This window comes from Portunus trituberculatus, chromosome 48, assembly GCF_017591435.1.
Source record: "Portunus trituberculatus isolate SZX2019 chromosome 48, ASM1759143v1, whole genome shotgun sequence".
NCBI classification, from domain to species: Eukaryota; Metazoa; Arthropoda; class Malacostraca; order Decapoda; family Portunidae; genus Portunus; species Portunus trituberculatus.
In genome coordinates, this window is record NC_059302.1 from 10,178,425 (window position 1) to 10,188,424 (window position 10,000).

The following is a 10,000-nucleotide window of genomic DNA, read 5'->3' on the forward strand; positions in this document are numbered from 1 at the left end:
CTGTCTCACCCTTGTCCTCCTGACCCCCTTTGTCTTCCTGTCTTTGCCTGTGCCTCTATGTCACTTTTTTTTCTTTCACTGTATCGCTGTTCTTCATCTTTATCACCTTTGTCCTTCATTTTTCACCTGTCTCACCCTTGTCCTCTTATTCCCTCCCTTTGTCTTCCTGTCTCTACCTATTTCTCTATGTCATCCTTGTTCTCACTGCATCATTCTTCTTCATCTGTCTCCCTCGTTCTTCATCTGTTTCACCCATGTCTATCTATGTCACGTTTCTCCGTTCACTGTATGACTCTTCTTCTTCTTTACTGGCCTTGTCCCTCATTTTTATCACTTTTGTTTACCTCTTCCGCCGCCACCATCACCACTTCCTCCTTTCCTCATTTCCTTCGAAGTGTCATTCGCTACTCGAGAAAACTACGGTAAAAGAGTCTCGCTGTTACTGAAGAAGTGATGCTTTTTATGTGTCTTCCTCTTCTTGTTCTCTTCTTGTCTTCCTCTTGTCCTCATTTCCTCTTCTTGTCTTCTTCTCCTTCTTCTTTTCTTTTCTTGTCTTCCTTTTATCCCTCTCTTCTCTTCTTGTATTGCTTTTAGTCCTCGTGTTCTTTTCTTTTCTTCTTGTCCACTCTATTCTCTCCTTATCTTCCTCTTATTCTCATATCCTCTTTTAGTCTTTCTATCTCTCATCGTGTTCTCTTTTTTATTTCCTCTTGTTCTCTTGTTTTCATCCTGTTTCCTTTTGTGTCTTCTTATTTTCCTCTTGTTCTCGCATCCTCTTTTCACTTTTGTGTCTTTGTGTCTTCGTTTCGTCGTCCTCATGTGCTCTACTTGTTCTCCTCTTGCCCTTCTATCCTCTTCCCTCATCTTGTCCTCCAGTCCTACCTCTCTTGTTTCTCTTTTTAGTTTCCTCGTGTGCTCGTGCTCTCTTCTCGTCCTCCTAAACCTAAAGTCTTCGTGTCCTCGCCAGTCTTGCATGCATCGCTGCGGTCACTGGGCTTTTGTTCCTCTCATATTTCCCGCCTCGATATGAAGCTTGTCACGTTTCGCCTATCAGTCTGGTTTGATAGAGATACGTGTATACATACATACGCAGACAAAGGCTTGGGCACACACACACACACACACACACACACACACACACACACACACACACACACACACACGGAAAAAAACACCTCTACATCTTTTATCACTGTTACTGCTACTGTTATCACTACTACTACTACTACTACTACTACTGCTACTACCACCAGCACCACCACCACCACCAACACCACCACCACTACTTCTACTACTACTACTACTACTACTACTACTACTACTACTACTACTACTACTACTACTGCTACTACCACCAGCACCACCAGTAGTAGTACTACTACTACTACTACTAATTCCACTTCTTTTTCTTCTTCTTGTTTTCTTCTTCTTCTTCTTCTTCTTCTTCTTCTTCTTCTTCTTCTTCTTCTTCTTCTTCTTCTTCTTCTTCTTCTTCTTCTTCTTCTTCTTCTTCTTCTTCTTCTTCTTCTTCTTCTTCTTCTTCTTCTTCTTCTTCTTCTTCTTCTTCTTCTTCTTCTTCTTCTTCTTCTTCTTCTTCTTCTTAAAACGATTTATACTTAATTATAACTTCTAAACAACTCTCTCTCTCTCTCTCTCTCTCTCTCTCTCTCTCTCTCTCTCTCTCTCTCTCTCTCTCTCTCTCTCTCTCTCTCTCTCTCTCTCTCTCTCTCTCTCTCTCTCTCTCTCTCTCTCTCTCTCTCTCTCTCTCTCTCTCTCTCTCTCTCTCTCTCTCTCTCTCTCTCTCTCTCTCTCTCTCTCTCTCTCTCTCTCTCTCTCTCTCTCTCTCTCTCTCTCTCTCTCTCTCTCTCTCTCTCTCTCTCTCTCTCTCTCTCTCTCTCTCTCTCTCTCTCTCTCTCTCTCTCTCTCTCTCTCTCTCTCTCTCTCTCTCTCTCTCTCTCTCTCTCTCTCTCTCTCTCTCTCTCTCTCTCTCTCTCTCTCTCTCTCTCTCTCTCTCTCTCTCTCTCTCTCTCTCTCTCTCTCTCTCTCTCTCTCTCTCTCTCTCTCTCTCTCTCTCTCTCTCTCTCTCTCTCTCTCTCTCTCTCTCTCTCTCTCTCTCTCTCTCTCTCTCTCTCTCTCTCTCTCTCTCTCTCTCTCTCTCTCTCACCTCACCAACATACACCCGCACACACACACACACACACACACACACACACACACACACACACACCCGTGTATTCAGAAACGTTTTACTCTCTCAGTACCACTATTTTCAAAGGCCTCAGAACTATTTCTCCGGTTGATAATGTAAAAATCTTGTTAACTTACCTCTAGGAGCATAAAAAAACATCGTTGAAATATCGTGTAACTTCAACCACAGATATTTTTCGTATATAGTTGAGACTTAACTAAATTTTGGTCTTTAAATGCTTCTCTCTCTCCCAATTATGGTTATTTTCCTCATGGAATTCTTAGTTACATGTTTCTGCTTCCTTCGTTTAGGGTTCAGGGACAGACAGGCACCGCGGCGCCCTACAACAGCTCCCGGCATCGCTCAGGCCTTCGTTCCCACCCCTGGACTTGGCTCACAGGCTGGCAAAGTTTCCTAATCGCCACTCGTGTGTTTCCCTTCTTCCTCCTCCTCCTCCTCCTCCTGGTACTATTACTACTACCACTACTCTTGTTGCTCCTCTTCCTCTTCGTTGCTGTGTTCTTCCACCTCATTTCGTCTCCTCTCTTTCTGCTTCTCTTGCTCCTCCTCCTCTTCTTCGTTGTTGTGCTCTTCCACCTCCTCTCCTCTCCTCTCATTCACTTCTCGGTGCTGCTTTTCGTCTTGCTCTTTTCCCTTCCTCTTGTCTTCCTGTTCTTTCTTTTCCTTTCTCTGATTGTCGCTGTTTTCTTATTACTTCTACTTGATTCTCCTCCTCCTCCTCCTCCTCCTCCTCCTTCTCTTGAATATCTGATTGACTGCTGCCTCCTTGCAAGCACCAGACAAGGCTATCGCACCACTTCAACACTTGCCCATTGTTTCCACACAAACACCACGCTATACCTCCTCTGCCTGTGTTGATGGTCTCTACAGTTACTCTCTACCTGGGACGGGCTCTTTGCTGGGAAGCTTGACAATTACTGGCCAGCATCGGGAACATAGTACTAGGGATCAATGTTGCAAGGGAATCTCTTGTATGCCGTCCCAAAAGTAGAAATATTCAAACTCAGTGGACTGGTCAGAGTCAGGGCTTAATTAATTGCTGCCTCCTTAGAAACCGCCAAGTAATACTACCGCTCCATCCCTTAACAACCACACTGCGCCTCCACTTACGATACAGACGTCTCATTACACAACTATCAAACACTCACGCCTCCCCAACAAGGAAAAATAGACGTAGACCACAACTATTTTTTTCAGCATCCTCTAAAGTTACATATTGTTTTACTGTACCACATGTTATAGCTTGCCGTGGGTGGGGAGGAGCCTTCTCAAGTACTATCCTGTCTCCTCCACTAACAGTTGAAGTAGAATAGGTACCTAGACAACCAAGAAAGAATATCAAGGGTTTTTTTCTGCTTGGTCTTCCTTTGCATTCCTTTGTGTTGGTCCTCCTGGAAGTGTTGTCACCTCTAATGCAATATTTAGTCGCCGAATCAGTACCTGTCTTTCTTTTTTTTTCGTGTCCTTGCGTTCACCTGTCTTTACCTGTCAGTGTGTCTCTCTGATTAATGCCAAGGTGCGGAACAATAATATTTCCTTGTCTTATTTTTCATGTGTCTGTCAATGAATCTGTCTGTCTGTCTGTTTGTCTGTCTGTGCTTATCTGTTTATAATTAGGTTCGTCTATCTGTGTGTGTGTGTGTGTGTGTGTGTGTGTGTGTGTGTGTGTGTGTGTGTGTGTGTGTGTGTGTGTGTGTTTACCTAGTTATATTTACCTAGTTGTAGTTTTACAGGGCCTGGGCTTTATGCTCGTGTGGCCCCGTCTCCATATCTACAGTTATGTGTGTGTGTGTGTGTGTGTGTGTGTGTGTGTGTGTGTGTGTGTGCGTGTGAGTGTGAGTGTGAGTGTGTGTTTTGTGTCGCTTTGTCCAGACACGTGGTAATTAAGGGGCATTATTTGGTGTGCGTGTAATGAGCGAATCGCCACCCAGGCAGGCAGGCAGGCAGGCAAGGAAGCGGCGCCGCGGAACATGAAAGGTGGTGCGAGTAATCAGTTAATGCTACGGAGCGGAGAGAGAGAGAGAGAGAGAGAGAGAGAGAGAGAGAGAGAGAGAGAGAGAGAGAGAGAGAGAGAGAGAGAGAGAGAGAGAGAGAGAGAGAGAGAGAGAGAGAGAGAGAGAGAGAGAGAGAGAGAGAGAGAGAGAGAGAGAGAGAGAGAGAGAGAGAGAGAGAGAGAGAGACATACATACTAACTAGAATGCCGAGTAACAAAATTCATCGTAAGGTTACTACACCGTCACTACCACCACTAATAACAACACACACACACACACACACACACACACACACACACACACACACACACACACACACACACACACACACACACACACACACACACACACACACACACACACACACACACATACACACAGTAGTAATGGCGAGCTAAGTAAAGAGGATCATTCAAAACCGTGAAAAATGAGACAGAACTTTGAGACGCGAACGAAAAATTTTAAGAGAGAGAGAGAGAGAGAGAGAGAGAGAGAGAGAGAGAGAGAGAGAGAGAGAGAGAGAGAGAGAGAGAGAGAGAGAGAGAGAGACAGACAGACAAACAGAGAGACAGACAGAGAGAAACAGAGACAGAGACAGAGAAAGAGAGAGAGAGAGAGAGAGAGAGAGAGAGAGAGAGAGAGAGAGAGATAGAGAACAGGGAGGTGAGAAGAGAGAAGGAAATAAAAGAAGAAAAAGAAAGAGGAGGGTTTTGGTAAGTGAGAGGCGGAAAGAGGAGCAAGAAGAGAGAGGGCAGGAGGACGGGGGAGAGGGAATGGGGAGGGTTAGTGTGAAGTAGGAGAAGACAAGAGAGGTTTGGGAACGTAAGAGGAGAAGAGTTTTGATGATGAAGAGAACCGCCATGAGAGAAAATAATGCTGTACTCAGATGGTGTAAAAGATGGTGAAGAGACTCAGACAGGTCAAGAAAAAGGAGAAACGCAGGTAAAGAGAGGAAGAAGAGGGAATAGATAGCCTGTACATTTAAAGAAGAGGGGAAGATATACGAAAAACAAAGGTAAAGATGGAAAGAAGAGGGAAAAGATATAGTTTGTGCAGATAATGAAGAGAAAGTAGAGGGATATATGTAAAAGAGAAGAAGAAGAAGAAATGAAGAAGGAAAAGATAACTTGTACAGGTAAAGAATAAGAAGAAGAGAGGGTGGAAGACACATAGGTAAAGAGAGGAAGGAGACGGGAGTAGATAGGAAAGGGGAAGGAAAAAGGAATAACAAAAATAAATAAATAGGTAAAGAGGATGGAAAGTTGCATGAAGATGTACGAAAAGTGACGAAGAGAAAATAGAAAGAAGACAAAATACAGCAAATAGTGAGGAGGAATTGAGAAAAAAAACATTGATAGATTAATAATGAAAGAATAAAACGAAAGAAAGATGGAATTTTTAAAGAAACACTTGATGCAACAATTCGTCTAAACAAAGATAAAGACATTAACGAAAAAAAAAGAAGAAGAAGAAGAAGAAGAAGAAGAAGGTAGAAAATGAGAAAAGATATGAATAAAGAAGAAAGGACAATTAATAAAAGACAACATGTGAATGAGTAAACAAAGGAAGAAAAGGTGAAGAGCGATAATGAAAACGGAGCTAAGGACAAGAGGTGAAGACGAAGAGAAAAAAGGAAATAAGTCATAAAGTGATAAAGGGGAAGACAGGATAAAGGAGGAGGATGAGAGGAAGAAGGAGAAGAGGGAAACAGTAAATGACTTTGGTGTAAAAACGTGAGGTATCAGGAGGAGGAAGAGGAGGATGAGGAGGAGGAGGAGGAGGTGGTGGAGGAAGAAGAAGAAGAAGAGGAGGAGGAGAGAGAAGAGGAATTAGGTGGAAGAAGGGGAGATAATGCCGGCTGAGGGCGATTAGAGTGTCTTTTGTGGCATTGATCCTCTCGTGGGAAGGGGAATAATTATTGTTATGACACTAATCGTCCTGCTTCTCCGCCAAAAATAATGATAATGATAAAATATCAAAATAAAAAAGCTACAAACACACACACACATTCACACAAGCTCGCGGGCGCTCGTACACGCACACGCACACGCACGCTGTAATATCTCACGCGACTGAATGTAATGTCACTTGATCGAATGAATTTAATGAGTTCGCTGCATGACATGTCCCTTCCGCGTTCGTGTATGAGAGAGAGAGAGAGAGAGAGAGAGAGAGAGATGAACAATCAGCCGATGACGTAAACACAGATACACCAACACAATACTAACCTCAACAACATTCCCCCTCCCTCTCCCTCTCCCTCTCCCTCCCCCCTCTCACACACTCCCCGCTCACTCACCTCTCTGCGGCAGTGGTCTCGGGTCCCCGCATGTGGGCGGCAGAAGTGTCAAGGTGGCAAAGACGCCCCACGCCCACAGCCACGCCCAAAGCATGACTCCGTTCCGCCCCAGTCTGGTGGATGGAGTGGGCGTAATAGGTCTGGGTGGGCGTGTAGGAGGCCTGGAGTGGGCTGGAGTGGGTGGGGGATGAGTCTTTGCTTTTCCGGAGTGCTGGGAAGGCTTGTGTATTACTGGATCGTTCGGTGGACTGGAGTGTAGTGGAGTGAGCGCATCAGACGTCAGGACACACACAGGGTGCAGTGGCGTGTCGTAGCGGCAAATGGACAAACTCAATACAGTCTTCTATGTATTAAAAATCTCCACATCAGTTTATTTCCCCATGATTTCATCCGCATTTCCTTGATTTCCTGTCGTTTTCCAAGGTTTTTATCACGGACGAATAGCAAGAGACAGACAGACAAACAGACAGACAGACCGACGGACAAGAGCAGAAGACTGTGTGGGTGGAGGAAGAAAGACGAATAGGTCGAAATGGATATAAAACCTGACTTTATACTTTCAATTTTTCTTGCTGATTCCCCAAACCACACTGGCCGCCGCGATTCAGTCAGTCTTCGTTAGCTCAAATTGGTGTTTTTGTGTGTGTTTTGGTGTTTTTTCTTTCCTCCTCCTGACACGCAGCAATTTACGTGCTTCAATACACAGAGATTGAACGATTAGTGGCTGGCCTTTAATCACCTCCACGTCGCTAGTTAAAAATAAGTCACGGATCCCATTGACTTAAAGGTAAAGCTGCTGCACCGATGAAGCTTTGAACTTTATTTGTTGAGTTAGCCAAGGTCCGTGCTGTGTGTGTGTGTGTGTGTGTGTGTGTGTGTGTGTGTGTGTGTGTGTGTGTGTGTGTGTGTGTGTGTGTGTGTGTGTGTGTGTGTGTGTGTTAGAGTGTGACGAGAATACTCAATTCTTCTATACGTTTCACTTCACTCCTTTTTTTTTTCTCTCTCTATCTTTTCTCCTCACCACAACCACCACCATTACTGCCTCTCCTCAGGCTCTACCACACTCACATCCAATACAGTTCATACAGTAGTGGTTGTGGTTGTAGTGGTGGTGGGGATGGGAAGGTAACTCTCTCTCCCCTTCCCTGCCACTGAAACTCTGCAAACCGTTCAGCTAATAATTGCTAGCGTGTGTGTGTGTGTGTGTGTGTGTGTGTGTGTGTGTGTGTGTGTGTGTGTGTGTGTGTGTGTGTGTGTGTGTGTGTATGGCCACTAAAGCACCGCACTCCTCTATGCCTGGTGTTATTGGTGCGAGGCCATCAGTCATCCGGGAGCGAATCAGTGTATGTTTCTCTCCCTTTTTGTCTTCCATTGTAACTCCACCCTGAGCGCTGGAAGCAGGGCGGAGGGGGGAACTAAATGAATGTTTTCCAGGGGGCACTTTTGTTAACGTCCTGTAGTGCACGTGAAAGCTTTTAACGCTTGAGGTGTAGAGTTTCCTTTCATCTATTAGTCCTTTTGTCGGCACGTGAGAAAATGGAAAGTAGTGTCCTTTATTCATACAAGCTGCGAGGCGAGGCGAAGAGAAAACTGGTAAAAATACGGTAAGATTTGAAAGATTGATGTGTGTTGAAGCTCTCTCCTTGTTTGTTGTATATCTTATTTTTATATTTTTTAGATATTTCTTTTATATAAATTGCCTTAACGAGGTTTACTGAAAGGAAAACTTATAGAAATACGCTATCGAGACTTTCTCCTCTTTTGTTATGTAATGGATTCTTATATCTTGCTTCTTACTTACTCTTTGTATAATTCATTTTATCCTTTACTTCTTTATATTTGTATTTATTGTCTTAATGAAGTTCAGAGAAAGCAAGACTGATAAAAGCCAGTTAAGATTAAAAGTTGATGTCTATTGAAGCTTATTCACTATCTGATATATAATCCATTTTCATAATAACTAATAACAATAGATTTAAGTAAGGACCGATGTACATGGAGACATACGCCTTCATTGTTATATAATTCAGTCGCATGTCTTCACAGAAATAACGTCTTTTCCTATTTTCACATCACGAGGACAAATGAAGCAAGTACCACAAAAGCACGTTAAAGTGAAGGTTGAATGTATAAAAAAGACAAATTCATTGATTTTGTGTTACATGATAAATCTTTATATCTTACTTCTTGAAAATTGTGTATTTTATTCATTCTCATTATAAAGATAGGTGAAAAAACTAATAAACGTGAAAAAAAACTAATAAACACGTAAAAGTGAAGGATAGCCAATGTTCTTTCCTTGTACGTATCTTTCTCAAGACGACAGAAAGATAACGTAATTTCTTTTATATTTTACTACTTGAGAGTAATGTATTTTTGATACTCACCAAGCACGGGCATGCAAAATCACTGATTTTTTTTTTTTCATATTTATCTGTGGAATGAACGATAGCAGTCTGTTTCATCTTTACTCCGTCAACATTCACTAAACAGTTATATGGGAAACCACAGTAACGCTGCAGTGAAGAGTTAGTGTATATGTGAACGGTAGCAGAATTATTTTTTATTTCCTATTCGGTGAAAAAATAACGCCTTTTTTTATATTCACTTAACAATGACACGTAAAATCAGAGTAATAAAACGCGCTCAGGCAAACGATCAGCGTCTATCAAAGCTCATTCTTGTATGTCATCCCAGTGGACGATTTTAAAATCTACCTTTATCTCTTACTCCATAAAAATAACGTCCTTCTCTATTCACCAAACAAGGACACGTAAAACCAAACTAATAAAACACGTTAAAGCGAAGAATCAGTGTCAATCAAATCAAAACTTTTTCCATGAACGTCACCAGAGTGAGCGATAACAAGATACACATCTCCCTTTTCATCATTCACTAAACAAAGACAAAATAAAATAACAGCAACAAAAGCACGTGAAAGCGAAGGATTAATGTCCCCACCATCAGATCTCACTCCAGCTATGTTATCCTGGGCGTGTGAACAAGCGATATGGGGTAAAGTTTTAGGGTGAGTCAGAGATTGGCCTTGTTTGGTGGACCTGAGCTGCCTGGTGAGTGGCGAAGGTCGTGTGTCTGTCGTCCCTGGAGGCTGCGGCGTGTGGCGGAGGGACAGCCACTGAGGGACAGAGAGGAAGAGACAGAAAGGGTAAGAAATGTAGAGGTGGAAGGTTAAAATAAAGAGATAAAAGAAAGAAAAGTACAGGTCTTCCCTTTTACTATGGAGCTACAGGCACTGAGGGACTAACGGACTAAAAGCCGGAGGAAAAAAAAAAAAAAGAAAGCCAGGGAAAGTTAGAAACGTAAGCCTTGTAGAGAGGTGGAAAAAAGTAGGAGTATGGTTCTTCACGCAAAATCTAACAACACTTTTTTTTCCTTCTTTCTATGGAGGTTCAGGCAGAGAGAGAGTAAAATAGGGGCAGGAATAGACAGGAAAAGTAGAAGATTTAAGCCTTGTAAATAGACGGAAAAAGAGCGAAA

The 10,000-nt window shown here is 42.9% G+C and overlaps 2 protein-coding genes across 5 annotated transcripts in view; both read right to left on the bottom strand.

The window, feature by feature from the left end:
- LOC123498718 (hemicentin-1-like) overlaps positions 1 to 10,000 on the bottom strand; it is a 131,521-nt gene that overhangs the window by 120,971 nt on the left and 550 nt on the right. For 3 of the 4 annotated variants that reach the window (XM_045246096.1, XM_045246097.1, XM_045246095.1), the window contains exon 2: positions 6,503 to 6,910. In XM_045246096.1, coding sequence (XP_045102031.1) covers positions 6,503 to 6,596 — 94 coding nt within the window. In that variant the 5' untranslated portion in view covers positions 6,597 to 6,910. Of the gene's footprint in view, positions 1 to 6,502; positions 7,360 to 10,000 lie in introns of those variants that run through there. The other variant, XM_045246098.1, reaches the window with a different exon arrangement.
- The window catches only part of LOC123498409, an 11,231-nt gene continuing 10,756 nt past the window's right edge, over positions 9,526 to 10,000 (bottom strand). Inside the window, exon 6 of the mRNA XM_045245515.1 lies at positions 9,526 to 9,638. Within this exon, the coding sequence (XP_045101450.1) occupies positions 9,526 to 9,638 (113 nt within the window). The remainder of the gene's footprint in view (positions 9,639 to 10,000) is intronic.